The sequence below is a fragment of the Ahaetulla prasina genome, chromosome 2 (genome assembly GCF_028640845.1).
Source record: "Ahaetulla prasina isolate Xishuangbanna chromosome 2, ASM2864084v1, whole genome shotgun sequence".
Lineage (NCBI taxonomy): Eukaryota > Metazoa > Chordata > Lepidosauria > Squamata > Colubridae > Ahaetulla > Ahaetulla prasina.
The window spans coordinates 20,881,080-20,898,550 of NC_080540.1; the positions used below are offsets into that span (position 1 = coordinate 20,881,080).

The 17,471-nt window shown below is 42.3% G+C and overlaps 1 protein-coding gene across 1 annotated transcript in view; it reads right to left on the reverse strand.

Annotated features, from left to right (window-relative positions):
• GABBR1 (gamma-aminobutyric acid type B receptor subunit 1) overlaps positions 1-17,471 on the reverse strand; it is a 238,597-nt gene that overhangs the window by 159,518 nt on the left and 61,608 nt on the right. Inside the window, exon 2 of the mRNA XM_058167527.1 lies at positions 16,053-16,130. Within this exon, the coding sequence (XP_058023510.1) occupies positions 16,053-16,070 (18 nt within the window). The 5' untranslated portion in view covers positions 16,071-16,130. The remainder of the gene's footprint in view (positions 1-16,052; positions 16,131-17,471) is intronic.

Here is a 17,471-nt window from a genome sequence, read left to right on the forward strand (position 1 = left end):
TTCAGCAGTCCTATGCTTCTCTGAAACTTGGTTAAATGAATCAATTGAAGATAGCAGCCTGCATATCCCAGGGTTTCAGATTCAACGATCAGACAGAATTGCAGAAATATCTGGTAAAAAGAAGGGAGGAGACTTATGCTTATATATCAACAACAGCTGGTCTCAGGATATAACTATAATATATAAATTCTACTACTTTACTACTAACAGAGTAGTAAAAGTGGGCAGTAGGTAGAAAAAGGTTGACTACCCCTGCTTTAGACCATTGCTACACAACACTAAAAGATGTTTATTGTTCTTTACCACAAGCAGCTGTAGGACACTCTGATCATTGAATGATTCACCTTGTACCTGCTTACAGGCAAAGACTTAAAACCACAAAACCAACAATTAAATCAGTGAAGACCTGGACAGAGGAGGCAAAGTTAAAGCTACAGGCCTGCCTTGACTGCACTGATTGGAATGTTTTTGAAAGTACCTCTGCAGACTTAGATGAACTCACAGAGACTGTAATATCATATGTCAACTTCTGTGAAGACCTATGTGTACCCACCAGGAACTTGCGAATATACAGTAACAACAAACCTTGGTTCACAGCTAAACTTAAGCAGCTACGTCGTTCCAAAGAGGAAGCCTACAGAAAAGGTGATAAAATGCTGTACAATCAGGCCAGAAATGTATTAACAAGGGAGATCAGAGCAGCAAAAAGAAGCTACTTTGAAAAGCTAAAGAATCAGTTCTCAACAAATGAACCAGCAAACGTGGAAAACTCTTAAAAATATTACCGCCTATGGCAAATCTCCTTCCCAGGCTGAAGGAAATCAGCAACTGGCAGATGACCTGAATGTGTTTTACTGCAGGTTTGAAAGGAAACTACAGCCACCTATCTCCACCACCCCCAACAACAGCCAAGCCTCCTACAACTGACCCCATCCCATTAGGTTCACAACCCCTAGTGATCACAGAAAAGGAAGTGCAAGACCTATTTCACAGACAAAAGCCAAGAAAAGCACCAGGCCCAGACAAGATAACTCCTTCTTGTTAAAAGTCTGTGCTGACCAATTGGCCCCCATCTTCAGCCATATCTTCAATAAATCACTAGAGATGTGCTACATTCCTTCTTGCTTCAAATGCTCTACTATCATCCCAGTGCCAAAGAAGCCCACCATCAAGGAACTGAATGACTACAGACCAGTTGCTCTAACATCTGTAGTCATGAAAACCTTTGAAAGGCTAGTGCTGTCTCACTTGAAAACCATCACGGATCTGCTGTTAGACCCCTTGCAATTTGCATACCAAGCAAATAGATCAATAGATGATGCTGTTAATATGTCTCTGCACTACATCCTACAACATCTTGAATCTCCAAAACCTACGCAAGGGTCCTCTTTGTAGACTTTAGTTCAGCATTCAATACCATCATTCCAGACACTCTTCTAACTAAGCTAAACCAGTTACAGGTACCTGAACAGACTTGTAAGTGGATCACAAGCTTCCTAACAAACAGGAAGCAGCAGGTGAAGCTAAGTAGAATCACATCAGATACCCGTACAATTAGCACAGGGCCCCCCCAAGGCTGTGTGTTCTCCCTACTTCTCTTCTCTCTGTATACCAATGACTGCATCTCTAACAATCCATCTGTTAAACTACTGAAGTTCGCAGATGACACAACAGTGATCGGTCTCATTCGAGACAATGATGAATCCGCATACAGATGGGAGGTTGAACAACTAGCCTTGTGGTGCAACCGGAACAATCTGGAACTGAACACACTCAAAACCGTAGAAATTGTGGTAGACTTTAGGAGAAACCCTTCCATACTTCCACCTCTTACAATACTAGACAACACGTATCAACAGTAGAGAACTTCAAATTTCTAGGTTCTACCATATCACAAGATCTAAAATGGACAGCTAACATAAAAAACATCATCAAAAAAGCACAACAACGAATGTTCTTTCTGTGCCAACTCAGAAAGCTCAAATTGCCCAAAGAGCTGTTGATACAGTTCTACAGAGGAATTATTGAGCTCGTCATCTGCACCTCTATAACTGTCTGGTTTGGTTCTGCAACCTAACAAGACAGACACAGACTTCAGAGGATAATTAGAACTGCAGAAAAAACAATTGCTACCAACCTGCCTTCCATTGAGGACCTGTACACTGCACGAGTCAAAAAGAGGGCTGTGAAAATATTTACAGACCCTTCACATCCTGGACATAAACTGTTTCAGCTCCTACCCTCAAAATGACGCTATAGAGCACTGCACACCAGAACAATTAGACACAAGAATAGTTTCTTCCCAAACGCCATCACTCTGCTAAACAAATAATTCCCTCAACACTGTCAAACTATTTACTAAATCTGCACTACTATTAATCTTCTCATCATTCCCATCACCCATCTCCTACCACTTATGACTGTATGACTGTAACTTTGCTGCTTTGCATCCTTACGATTTATATTGATATTGATTGTTTCCTGATTGCTTATTTGTACCCTATGACTATCATTCAGTGTTGTACCTTAGAATTCTTAACGAATGTATTTTTTCTTTTATGTGCAATGGGAGCCTATGCACCAAGCCAAATTCCTTGTGTGTCCAATCACACTTGGCCAATAAAGAATTCTATTCTATTCTATTCTATTCTATTCTATTCTATTCTATTCTATTCTATTCTATTCTATTCTATTCTATTCACTGAATGAGCCACAACTATATAAATCACAGTTTATAAATCTCAATAGTAGCTGGCTTCACATCACACTAAGCCAAAATTAAATAAGGTACATTATGGCTGAGTAGACGTGATCCAGGCTGCTGACTATTTCACTGAACTACCCATCTCTTTTTTTTTTTTCAGTTAGTCCTTACTAAATGATCCTTCTGACACAAATTGCTTTCTAGAAATTTTCTGTATCTCTTTGCTGCCATCATCAGCAAACCTGGACTTCTGTAGCCCAGATCCACTTAGGTCAGTGTGTCTTAACCTTGGCAACTTTAAGATGCATGGCTGGCTAGCAAAATTTTGGGAGTTAAAGTCCACGCATCTTAAAGTTGCCAAGGTTGAGAGACACAGCTCCACACCAATTTACAACGAAACCTCGTGTTCTTCCCCCATTGTTATTCATTGTGTTCCTTTCTTATGACCCCTTTGTCGACTCCAACTCATTAGATTTTGCACCTTTGAAACCGAAGCAAAATGTGTGAACAGAGAGGATAGCTGGAAGAAGCAGCTACACAATCTCTTTCTTCAATCACTCACTACTTGTGGTCCACGCTGGCTGCCAAGACGCGTAGTTAATTGGCACTCCAGAATGAGTAACTGTGGAGGCACAGTTTTGTGTTAGAGATGTGTCCTTAACCAATGCATTCACACCTCTGCATCATCAGCCATATGCTATCCTCATTCTCTGAAGCATGTGTGCGCTTCAGTAGAGGGCACTGGTGTCTTTCCCACCCACAAATCGCTCTGCTAACTAAGACTGCAGGCAGCCAATCTTCCCTGGAACATCTTTCTATCCAGATGGGCAGGACGCTTCATTGGGCTGCCACCACCACAAACACAAAAAGGTGAAGTCCTTTATATATACTCTGTGTGCGCCTATGTGTGTGTTTGTGTGCTAGGATAATATACCCTATTTGTTTTGTTATTATATTTCACATTTATGTACCACCTACTCCCAACTACTTCTGCCGAGTTAAACATTAAAACTATCAGAAGCATTTCAAAAAAATTTTTAAAGGCCTGAATAAATCTTGTTATATTATAATTTTTTTATCAGTCTACCAACCAGGCTTAAGTAAGTACAAGGGCCAGTTCCCTGCTGCATTTCATGAATAGAATCTGGTTCACAAAATGCACTAAACTATTATGTGGCTTCCATCTTAGCATATTAATAGGTGAACAGAATAACAGAGTTGGAAGAGTCATCTAGTCCAACCCCCCCACACCCAAGCAGGAGACCCTACACCATTTCTGACAGATGGCAGTTCAGTCTCTTCTTGAAAGCTCCCACAACTTCTGAAGGCAGGCTGTTCCATTGGTTGATTGCTCTCACGGTCAGAAAATTTCTCCTAATTCCCAGGTTCAATCTCTCCTTGTTCAATTTCCATCCATTGTTCCTTGTCTGGCCTTCAGGTGCTTTGGAAACTAGCTTGATCCCATCCTCTCTGTGGCAGCCCCTCAAATATTGGAAGACTGCTATCATGTCTCCCCTGGTCCTTTTCTTCGCTAGACTAGCCATGCCCGGTTCCTGCAACCATTTTTCATATGTTTTAGCCTCCAGTCTAAAGTTATTTTAGGAACCTAACCAATATAATTTAATCCACAAACCATAGATAAACAAACTGTGGTCTGTAAAACTTTATTTACACCAATAGAAAATAATATCTGTTGCCTAAGGTTGAGCTATGGGGTCCTTGGTGCTCTCTGAGCTTAGTTAATCAAGTTGCCTTAGTTACTTGGTAACTTGGCTAATCAAGTTGCTTGGTTTGGCTTGATAACTTGGCTAATCAAGAACACCAAAACCTTCACAACCTTATTTATACTAAGGTGATTCAGATGCAAAAGTAACCCCAGCCTATTTTGCAGCAAAACAAAATGGCTGAGCTTTGTGAACACATACAAGGCTCCTCCTAATTTCTTACATCCCATTTAATTTTCTGTCCATCACTGACTTACACCATTATGAAATGAAATAAACAACAGTTAGTGGTTGTTGATAAATGTATAAGCAATAAAAGCACACATCAAATAAAAGCAGCATGGAATTCAGGTGGGAGGATAAATAGAGGTTTAAAATGGAACCTACTGCAGACTTTTTTCTCTGATGCGTTTATTGAATCCATGCCTTTGTTTTCATACATCTTGCAAAGCCAAAATGCAATTTGGTTTGACTTACACTGATATGTGATCCTAGCCCTTGTGAATCTGTGTATCAAAAATTATGGCTTAGCATTTTTACAAAAATTGGGCCCATGGGGTTTATTCCACAACTCTACCCAACCCCAGTTGGGAAAGACCAAGGAAGTCAGAACTACTTGGGCTTCAGGAAGGTGAATTCAGTACCTTGGAAAGCAGACAGGGAGTTTCCCAGACTCATTTCTAGTGAGTGAGTTCTGATGGAGTCTCTTGGAACAATTTCAAATGCTTCTTCGTCCCAGATTTCTTGGAACTGGGGCTAAGTTGCCATTTATCAGACAAGCTATTAATGGACCCATTAAGGTCTAAACCCACTTCTATTATTTCTTCCCCTTTCCTGCAATCTCACATTACAAGTTTTCAGAATTCTTTCTCATTTACTAGGAAAATATGAAAAATCCAATATTGGCCATGTACACTTGGCCCTGCCCACTTTGCATTAAGCCCCTGGCTCCTGAACTTTAGGGAGAAGAAAGAGAGAAGGAAGGAAGTAAGGATGAAAGAAACAAAGGAAGGAAGGAAGGAAGGAAGGATATAAGAAAGAAAAAAGGAAGGAAGGAAGGAAGGAAGGAAGGAAGGAGGGAGGGAGGGAAGGAGGGAAGGAGGGAGGGAGGATGGATGGATAAAGGGATGGCAGGCAGTAAGGAAAAGAATATATAGGAAAAGAAGAAAAGGAAGGAAGGAAGGAAAAAAGGGAGGGAGGGAGGGAGGGGGAGAGGGAGGGAGAGAGGAAGGAAGGAAGGATAAATGGATGGCAGGAAAGGAAGAAGCAAGAAAGCAAGAAAGCAAGAAAGCAAGAAAGCAGGAAGGAAAAGATATAGGAAAGGAAGAAAAAAGCAGGAAGGAAGGAAAAGAAAATATAGGAAAGGAAGAAAAAGGGAAAAGGGAGGAAGGAAGGAAGGAAGGAAGGAAGGAAGGAAGGAAGGAAGGAAGGAAGGAAGGAAGGAAATATTGGGATGGCAGGCAGAAATGAGTGAGCCCCTGGGTAAAATTACCTTGCTGCTCCCTGGACTACATAGCCCACATTGCTCATACCTTCTGGGCACCGTGCAGACTCCCTAGTTGTTTCGGTGGAAGGAGGAGGTGCTGATACACCGACTAAATAATGCTTCAGCATTTTGCTGTTGCTGCTCTGCAGAAGAGACTTTAATCAGATCTGCTTTGTTCATGCCACCTTCCTCAGCTTTTTAAAAATATATATATATTTAATGGCTTATTTACTTTAGGTCTTTGGCTTATTTATTTCCAGGCAAGCACTTGCTATTTCGAACACAAGCCATCAGCTTCTAGTGTTGCCACCTTGTCAGACAGAACGCTAATTTCATTTTAACACTTTGCCAAGTTGCCCTGCCCAAGTCCCTTCTTTAAGCCCTCTCTTTTCCTGACAATTTGACAGAGGTCTTCAACCTTAAACCAACTCCCACCCACCCCGCTCCCCAAATTCTAGCGAGTTATTTGTTTTGAGAGGGACAGCGAAAATGTCTATAATATTTTAAGTATAATTCCGCTCTGAACATGATTTTAAGCAATCAAGTTGACGCACCGAGGACTGCAAAGCCAGTGGAGTCACTCAGGGTTAGTATCTGTCATGTGTGAAGTGGCTTTGCAACATTCGCAGGCCGTGCAAATAAAAGCCGACTAAGACAAGGCACTACGATGGTTCCCCTTTTGCAAATTAGAAAACTGAAGCTGACAAAACAAAAACTTGCTTCCAGCCAGGGAATGACTGACACTGTGTAGCATGGCCAAGATTTAAATCAGGGGCCGCTTGCTTGATCAGTGACTTTGTAAATGGGATGGATTTTGTAAACAAGTCAGTCCTTGGGCAAAAAGAATTAATGGATGCAACTTTGTTGACATCAGCACTCAAAACAAGGACAAAGCCAGAGCAGAAGACTTCAATCTCCCAGGATGTTATTGCAGATTTCAAAACAACCTTTTCGGGAAAAATGAGACTTGAAGAACCCTTTAAGAGACTATTAAGTGCAAGAGATTGCTGAATTCAGATACATCAAAAGGTTTCAGAGCGCCTCAATAGGTTTCAACAAATAAATGGATTTTTAATCCATTACCAGTGTTACTTGCAATCTGTCTCATGTGTAACCTTCACCTACAAACCAGTTTGCCTTCCTTTCCCCTTTCGCAATTTAAATCTGTATCAATTAAGCCACTGAGTGTATCTGAAGTGTGCTGCAACTCACAAAAACTTATCCTTTTTAATAAAACTGTTTAGTTGGAAAATACGTTTTCCAGTGTCTTTCTGGTTTGTATGTTGGTTTGTTTTCGTAAACTTCAGTCAAACTGAGGTAGACCTTTAATGAAATACAGATTGTCCTTCATTTGCAACAATTCATTCCAAACTGGGACACCATGCATATCTGCTGTTACAGAACAGGAACTATTTCTAAGGCAGTCCAAATTCTGAAGGGCATACAGTAAGTACAGTAATTTCACCATATCCCAGAGCAGTGATGAAATCTGAACTGTTTTACTACCGGTTTGCTGGCTGCGCATGTGCACTGTGCACACGAATGCACAGTGTGAAGTGCGTGTGCATACACAGTCCACACCATGCACCAAATGCAAGGTGCGCACTTGCGTGCGCAGTGCACACCAAAAGGCAGCATGGGGTAAGTAGAATAGCGGGTGATCAGCTGTGGTGCTCAATCTTTTTTTTTACTTTTAAAAGCATTTTTTTAACAACATTTATTTATTTATTTATTTTATTTATTTATTCAATTTTTATACCGCCCTTCTCCCGAAGGACTCAGGGCAGTGTACAGCCAAGTAAAACAAACAATATAATATACAATTAAAATACGAATTAAAAAACTTATTACATAATTGGCCTAAAACTTTGGAACATAAACTAAAACCCACTAAAAATTACTAGTAAAAAAATTTAAAACCAATAAAATTTAAAACCAATAAAATTTAAGCCAGCCCTGCGCGAATAAATAAGTATGTTTTTAATTTGCGGCGGAAGGTCCGAAGGTCAGGTATTTGGCGTAAACCCGGGGGAAGCTCGTTCCAGAGGTAGGAGCCCCCACAGAGAAGGATCTACCCCTGGGGGCCGCCAGCCGACATTGCTTGGCGGACGGCACCCTGAGAAGTCCCTCTCTGTGTGAGCGTACGGGTTGGTGGGAGGCATGAGGTAACAGCAGGCGGTCCCGTAAGTACCCAGGCCCTAAGCCATGGAGCGCTTTAAAGGTAGTAACCAACACCTTAAAGTGCACCCGGGAGACCACAGGTAGCCAGTGCAGTCTGCGCAGGAGTGGTGTTATGTGGGAGCTACGTGAAGCTCCCTCTATCACCCGCGCAGCTGCATTCTGAACTAACTGAAGCCTCCGGGTGCACCTCAAGGGGAGCCCCATGTAGAGAGCATTACAATAATCCAATAATCCAATACAATAATAATTTGGCAGAATAGGTTGTAAAAAATGCTTTTAAGAGTTAAAAAAAAGGCTCTGATGATCAGGCAGCTCATCTGGGATTGTCATAGCCCCCTTTTTTTTACCTTTTAAAAGCATTTTTTAAAAGAAGTGGCAAGCAGGGAAGCGGGGGACCAGGCATTGGGTGGGCATGGGCTGGGGGAGGGGTGTTAGGGATTTTTGCTCCTGGTTCTCCGAACCACCCACCACCATCGCTACTGGATCGCTCGATCCAATCCAAACCGGGAGCATTTCACTCCCATCCCAGAGACAAAGAGATGGGTATTTCATTTGGACTTCCTTTTCCTATTTTCCTTTTCTTGTCCAGATGTCCTCCATTTATTTAGAACTTGGCATCCAAACCAGTGCTTCTCAACCTGGACAACTTTAAGATGTATGGATTTCAATGCCGAGAATTCCCCAGCCAGCATGGGGTGGCTGGGGAATTATGGATGTTGAAGGTCACACATCTTAAAGCCCAGGCTGACAAACACTGAGGCAAACTAACCTTTTTTGTTCTGCTTGTCTTCTTTTCTCCTTTGTGATTGTTTAAAAAGAAGGAATATGGAAATAATGGGCCTTCCCGATCAAGTTTGTTTATTTGTTTGCTTGTTTGTTTAGGCGACACTAGTCTGGTCAAAATAACTGACCATGGGAATTGTCACAACAGTTTCTCATTCCTGGCCTAATTTGGTCTTTCTTTTTCTTTCTTTTTTTTATTGAAAAAGTTTTAAAAAAACAAAAACATTTCCCCCCCCTTTTTTCCCCCTCCCTCCCAGAAAACCCCCATCCCCCCTCCCTCCCCCCCCCAGCTTCCCGAGTCAATCACAAGGTATTGTTATACATAAACCAAACATAGAATAAAATTTTCCCTTCCAATCCAATTAACCTCATCCAAAGCTTTTCATCTCCCAACCCCCTCCCCATTACATAAAATAACTTCCTAATTATTCAAAGGCAATCTGATATTTCTTAATCTGATATCTGTTTTGTAGATAATCAATCCATTTTTTCCATTCAATTAAATATCTTTCCTGTGTATTGTCTTTTAAAAAAGCTGAGATTTTAGCCATCTCAGCCAAATTAATGACTTTCAGTATCCATTTTTCTATTGTAGGTACCTCTTCTTTCTTCCAGTATTGTCCAATCAACAGTCTTGCTGCTGTTATTAAATTCAGAATCAGTTTAGTCTCAATCCCTGTACAATCCGTTATAATTCCCAAAAGGAAAAATTGTGGCAGTTTTGGTCTTTCTTTTTAATGGGCTCTAAAACAGATGTAAATTCTGGAATCGTATCATTGACACAGAGAAATAGGCTCTAACCTAATGTGTTCATTTGCAGTTCATTGCCTTTAAATCTCATCATTCTGCTCTGACTGGACAATCCATGCAGCTAACAGCACAGTATGCAATTTTGCAATTGCAACAAATGTAATTAGAACTTTTATTCAGTTTAAAAGAATTTAACAAATTAAAATAATTTAAAAATAATGCATAGGTACTAAATTTACTCAAAAGGCCAGGTTAAAAACATGTGCCTTAATTCCTTTTCTAATGGTGGATGAGGTGGCCACCAAATGAAATTCCCCAGGGAAAGCTTTCCAACTTGGGAACAACACAGGACAAGATAGTTGACAATCAGGCTTCTGAACGCAGCACCAGCACCTTTAAGAGAGTTTGTCCTGCAAATGTTAGTGTTTGGACAGTCTTCATAAAAGGGGAGGTAGTGCCTTAGATCAGGGGTATCCAACAGTGGTTGGTTTCAAAAAAAATTACTACCGGTTCTGTGAGTGTGGCTTGGTGGGTGTGGCATGGCTTGGTGGGCATGGCTTAGTAGGTGTGGCAGGGGAAGGATACTGTAAAATCTCCATTCCCTCCCCAATCCAGGGGAAGGATAATACAAAATTCCCATTTCCTCCCGATCAGCTGGAACTTGGGAGGCAGAGAATAGATAGGGGTGAGGCCAGTCAGAATTTTTACTACCAGTTCTCCAAACTACTCAAAATTTCTGCTACTGGTTCTCCAGAACTGGTCAGAACCTGCTGAAACCCACCTCTGGTCTCCAACCTTGGCCACTTTAAGACTTGTGGACTTCAACTCCTAGCAAAGCTGGCTGAGGAACTCTGGGAGTTGAAATCCACAAGTCTTAAAGTGACCAAGTTTTGGAGATCCCTGCCTTAGATAGTCAAGCTCTGAAGTCTTCAGGGCTTTGAAGTTTAAAATAAATTTTATTGAACCGTGCCTTAAAAAAAAAACCCGCTCTTAGTGTAGTTTTTTCAACACAGGCTGGGCATACGTTCCCTTTTGGGAACTGAGTATTCAAAGGTATCAAAATATATATATAACTGTATAGGCACATGGCTAATATTAAAATCCTATGCCTGAAAAATGTTTGTTGTAAATTGGTGTGACAGTTTTGTCATGGTTATGGTAGGATTACATAGAGGTGCATGATGGCCTAGTGGTGAAGACACTCGCCTCCCACTCAGAAGGTTAAGAGTTCAAGCCTAGGTAGCAGTAGGTATTTCTCTCTCCTAGGGCAGAAAGGGAAAAAAAATTCCGCTGCAAATTTTGCATGGCATCAGGAAGAGCATCCAGCCAGTAAACGCTCAGCTCCATCCAGTTGCCCTGACTCTATCCCGAATTAAAGGGTAGTAAAATTTACAGGGTCGTAAAAAGAGAGTTTATGTTAGGGGTACATAAATATGAGAGCAAGTTTGATATAGTGCAAGGGTAGTCAACCTTTTTATACCTACTGCCCACTTTTGTATATCTGTTAGTAGTAAAATTTTCTAACTGCCCACCGGTTCCACTGTAATACGCCGTGTATCGCCATCTGCGCATGCCTCTTGCGCATCGTGGATTGGGTTTGGGGGGGCGCCGGCTACCAGCTCTGCTTGTCTGTTACAGCTGGGTGGTGTGGGGGGAGATGCGCGAGCTATTCTGGGACGAGGCTCCTTTGTTTGTGGTCGCACTATAGCGCCATTTAGTTTCCATCTGCTGCCATCTTCTATCTCCCAGCGACCTGTGCGTTCTCACAGAGAGGGACTCCTTAGGGTGCCGTCAGCCAAGCAATGTCGGCTGGTGGCTCCCAGGGGAAGGGCCTTCTCTGTGGGGGCTCTTACCCTGTGGAACGAACTTCCCCCTGGATTTCGACAACTGCCTGACCTTTGGACCTTTCGCCGCAAACTTAAGACTTATTTATTTCGTCTTGCTGGACTGGCTTGATTTTTTTAAATTTTTAGATGATTTTATGGGTTTGTAATTTTTATTAATTTTATAGGGTTGATCGTATTTTAATATTCGGCCAAATTGAATAAGTTTTTTAATGTTTGTTTTTAATATTGTATGTGTTGTTGTTGTATTTTATTCTGGCTGTAAACCGCCCTGAGTCCTTCGGGAGAAGGGCGGTATACAAATTAAAATATTATTATTATTATTATTATTATTATTATTATTATTATTATTATTATTATTATTATTATTATTATTATTATTATTAATTTATTAATTTATTTATTTTTCACATTTATATACCGCCCTATCTCCCTAGGGACTCAGGGCAGTTCACAGGCACTTAAAAATACATATAAATACAAACTAAAATAACAAGTAAAAAACTTATTCCATAGCCGAATTGTTAAAACCATATAAATAATAAAACCCATTTAAAACCAATAAATTTAAAATCTAATCCAGTCCCGCGCAGATGAATAAGTGTGTTTTAAGCTCGCGACGGAAGGTTCGGAGGTCCGGAAGTTGACGAAGTCCTGGAGGGAGTTCGTTCCAGAGGTGAGCCCCAGAGAAGGCCCTCCCCCTGGGTGTCTCCAGACGGCACTGCCTAGCTGACGGCACCCTGAGGAGTCCCTCTCTGTGAGAGCGCACGGGTCGGTGAGAGGTATTCGGTAGCAGTAGGCGGTCCCATAAATAACCCGGCCCTATTATTATTATTATTATTATTATTATTATTATTATTATTATTATTATTATTATTATTATTATTTCACTTATGTAACGTGAACTAAACTTATGCGCGGGTGACACAAATAGTATATTTTCAGAAATTTAAATTGTCACGGGGAATTTTATGAAAACCTAATGAAAATGTTTTTAAATAATGCTATGAATTTTTTTTTAAAAGTCAATTAAATTAAAAAAGAGAAAGTGCTTCAGTATCGGACAAAACCCCTACCGCCCACCATGAAAGCTGGAACGCCCACTAGTGGGTGGTAGGGACCAGGTTGACTACCACTGGTATAATGGTTAAGGCATCAGGTTAGAAAACAGGAAACTGTGAGTTCTAGGTCCATTTTGGCACAAAGCCAGCTGGGTGACCTTGGGCCAGTCACTTTCCCTCAGCCCTAGGAAGGAAGCAAAGGTAAATCTCTTCTGAAAAACCTTGCCAAGAAAACCGGCAGAAACTTGTCTAGGCCGTCTCCAAGAATCGGACATGATTGAACAGAAGGAGAAACAAAAACATAAATTCACAGAGGTAACTGCCAAGCATCAATCAATAACCCTAACCATAACCCATTTTGAGTGGGGATGGGAAGGATGAGACAGCCAAAATAAACGGAAGGAGTCATTTGGAACAAGCAAACAAGAAATATGCCACAGACTCGCACTTGATAAAGCAGCCACGAAGGGCTTGGAAAAGATATTCAGCTGCCATGGAACAACTACTATACCTACAAAGAACAGAATTGCACCAGCCACAACAATCGATGGAAGCAAACATTGGACTCTGAAGGAGCAGGATAGGTTGGTGCTTTTGAACTTTGATATTGGAGAAGACTTCTAAGAATACTGCGAGAAGCCAAGAATACAGCAGAAAGTTCAATCTGCAATCTTAAAAAAAAACCTTCAAATTTCTTGGTAGTCAAACATAGGCTTCCATTAGTTAAAATGAAAGAGGAACGTATATGGCAGGGGTGAAATTCAAATTTTTTTTCTACTACCGGTTCTGTGGGCGTGGCTTGGTGGGCATGGCAGGGGAAGGATACTGCAAAATCCCCATTCCCTCCGCACTCCTGGGGGAAAGATATTGCAAAATCTCCATTCCCAGCCCACTCTGGGGCCAGCCAGAGGTGGTATTTGCCGGTTCTCCGAACTACTTAAAATTTCCACTACCGGTTCTCCAGAATCTGTCAGAACCTGCTGAATTTCACCCCTGGTATATGGAGTTTTAACAGTTATTAAATTTTTACAGTCACCTTAAAACATTTTCTTAATATGCTTTAGCAAACATAGGTAGTTATAGATAGGTGGTTCTCCTCCTATCTCTCTGACCGGTCACAGACGGTGTCAGCAGGGGGACAGAGATCGACCGCGAGGCGCCTCACGTGTGGGGTGCCGCAGGGGTCAATTCTCTTGCCTCTCCTGTTCAACATCTATTTGAAGCCGCTGGATGAGATCATCAATGGTTTTGGGGTGAGGTACCAACTGTACGCTGATGATACGCAGCTGTACTTTTCCACCCCAGGCCACCCCAACGAAGCTGTCGAAGTACTGTCCCGGTGTCTGGAAGCCGTACGGGTCTGGATGGGGAGAAACAGGCTCAAGCTCAATCCCTCCAAGACGGAGTGGCTGTGGATGCCGGCACCTCGGTACAGTCAGCTGCAGCCGCGGCTGACTGTTGGGGGCGAATCATTGGCCCCGATGGAGAGGGTGAGCAACTTGGGCGTTCTCCTGGATGGGCGGTTGTCTTTTGAAGATCATTTGATGACCGTCGCCAGGAGAGCTTTTTATCAGGTTCGCCTGATTCGCCAGTTGCGCCCCTTCCTTGACCGGGGTGCCCTATGTACAGTCACTCATGCTCTTGTTACGTCTCGCTTGGATTACTGCAATGCTCTCTACATGGGGCTCCCCTTGAAGAGCATCTGGAGGCTCCAGTTGGTTCAGAACGCAGCTGCGCGGGTGATAGAGGGAGCCACTCGTGGCTCCCATGTAACACCACTCCTGCGCAAGCTGCACTGGCTACCTGTGGTCTTTCGGGTGCACTTCAAGGTTATGGCTACTACCTTTAAAGCGCTCCATGGCTTAGGGCCGGCGTACTTACGGGACCGCCTACTGCTACCAAATGCCTCCCACCGACCAGTGCGCTCGCACAGAGAGGGACTCCTCAGGGTGCCGTCCGCCAAGCAATGTCGGCTGGCGGCCCCCAGGGGAAGGGCCTTCTCTGTGGGGGCTCCCACCCTCTGGAATGAACTTCCCCCAGGACTTCGTCAACTGCCTGACCTTCGGACCTTCCGCCGCGAGTTGAAGACTTACCTATTTATTCGCGCAGGACTGGCATAGAAATTTTAATAGTTTTTAATATTTGATATAAATTTTATGGGGTTTTTACGGTTTTAAATGGTTTTAATTTTGGCCTTATATCTAATAAGTTTTTTAACTATTGTTTTATTGTGTATATAATTGTTGTTTTATTTTGGCTGTGAACCGCCCTGAGTCCTTCGGGAGAAGGGCGGTATAAAAATTCAATAAATCTAATCTAATCTAATCTAATTGGAATTGGGCACCTAGACTCTGCATCCATACAGGTGCTAGGTTCTTGTATTTTTTTACTTTTACTTGTGTGTCACCTCCGTGATTTAGAAAATAAAATCTTACAGAAGTGTCTTTGATTATCTTTTAGAACCAGATCTTTAGAACCAGAGCCTCACTGTTTGATCTGAAGCCTGGAAAATGGGAGTTTTCAGAAGAGTTTCATGGGGCTGAAGCAATGGTGGGTTTCACTTACCTTTGCTACCGGTTCGCTCACCTGAACTGGGGCGAACCGGAAGCAACCCACCACTGGGCTGAAGGAACATAATAATAGTAGAATAGGTAGAATTACTGGGACATAATAATAACTTGCTGTTTTGCTTCTGTAAGAATTGCTTTGCTAAGAATTGGAATTGCCTCGGCCATTTGCTTCTACCAGTGATCTAGTTTCTGTTATCTTGTTTTTTTATATACAACCGTGCCTGGTGGATATCTCAAGAAGTGGGGTATGTCATGGTTTGGCAGGGTTACATCGGGCAAATACCTGTGTTACTAAGCACCCAGCCCCCCTGTTGCTAAACTCTCAACTCCCCCTGTTCCATGAGGCACTGCCAAAGGCAGGCATGGGCCAGGGGGCCAGAATTGGGTACTAAGCTGATGTCTCTGAAGGTATAAAAGGACACCATACCTTCTTCAGGGTGTGGCCTTCCACTGTAGGCTCTTTGTCTGTATGTTGTGGGATGGTCTACCCAGTGGTGGGATTCAGCCAGTTCGCACCACTTCGGGACAACTGGTTGTTAACTTTCTGAGCAGTTTGACAAACTGGTTGTTGGAAGAAATCATTAGGGCAGAGAACCGGTGGTTAAATTACTTGAATCCCACCTCTGGGTCCACCCAGCACTTCTTTGTACAAATAAAAGCTGATATTTTTCCAAGCCTCTTCTTGGGTCTCTCTCTGTCGCATTCTGGTGACTCAAGTACATTTTTGGACCTTACAGGGCCTTTCCAAATGTATAACTTTAAAGGACTAGTGAGCCTTCACACCCACTCAGATAAACAGTCATTTTGGACAGAAAAATAGGCAGCATATGCGATAGATAGATAGATAGATAGATAGATAGATAGATAGATAGATAGATAGATAGATAGATAGATAGATAGATAGATAGATAGATAGATAGATAGGATCTTTTCCAGGCGTACTTCCTACCTTTTTCCTTCGAACCATACTTCCCCAGCCACGCAGGTGGGACTTTCTGGATCCAGGTCTTGGTTTATATTTCCAGCCCTGATTAAGGAAAGGGGGAGGAAAAAAAGAGAGTGAGAGAGATTTGCAACTCCATTTTATGGCTAGTCTTCTTTCCAATTCACAAATCACAAATCACAGCGGGGAAAACAGATAAATGATTCTAGGTGTTGGTTCAGAACTGCAGTGATGCTGGGAAAAAAAACCCAAATATGCCTTTTGATGTTGCACTCTTGCATATAAGTGTGTATTGCAAAGTGTATTTGGTCACTGTCCTCCCTGGCCACCTGTGAGAATAATATTTCCACGTGTCGGAGCGAGATTGTGAGCCTGCTGAGCTTCACAGCTCACTTTCAGCTTGTAATCATCAAGAGTACGGTAATGACATACAAAGATATCGAGGGTTGTTTTTTCATTGGGATTTCAATTCCCCAAATGTTTGGCTAGAGACAGGCTGACAAGTCTCAGAATTGCACTCCTTACTGATTTCAAGACTGCCATTTTGGGAAATGCAGATTTTAAAAAAAAAAAAAATGCCTTAATCTCCAGGAGATCTAGATATCTTCATGCTCCCCACATTTTCATACCCTCCCAAAAAGGAAATATATCACTGAGGCATTCAAAAAAATGTATCACTCACGCCAACAGGTTTGCATAACATTTGCATGTGTTAATTTATCAAGAGGGATGTTTATGTACACATAATGCATTTAAAGGTAAAAATACACCATATCTCACAACAAGCATGGGTGGGAGGGGGGAAACTGTGACTAAGTGAGCTGCGTGACTGCTCGGTCTGTTGTCAAGGTCGGAGGTCCACCATCTGGCTGGGCAGGTGGGCATATTGTGGAGACTTTCACAGATGACAGAGGGGAAGTCTTTCCTCTTTTCAAAATGGATGTCACGGTGGCTATGGTTGACCATGAACACCACATTTAGAAAAGCTGGCAATGCTGTTTTTTTGCCACCCTTCCTCCCCCAGGATATTTCTGCCCTCCCATCTCCCCCTCCCCCAATTGTGGGAATTTCCACTTTAGCTACAGGCCATTTTTACTTTGTAAAATCAAGATCAATCCTGACTGCTCTTTAGAAGGCCAGATCCTGAAGATGAAACTGAAATACTTTGGCCACCTAATGAGAAGGAAGGGCTCACTGGAGAAGAGCCTAATGCTGGGAAAGAATGAGGGCAAAAGAAGAAAGAGATGACAGAGAACGAGGTGGCTGGATGGAGTCACTGAAGCAGTAGGCATGAGCTTAAATGGACTCCAGAGGATGGTAGAGCAGGGGTCTCCAACCTTGGCAACTTTAAGACTTGTGGGCTTCAACCAGCTTTGCTGGCTGAGGGATTCTGAGAGTTGAAGTCCACAAGTCTTAAAATTGTCA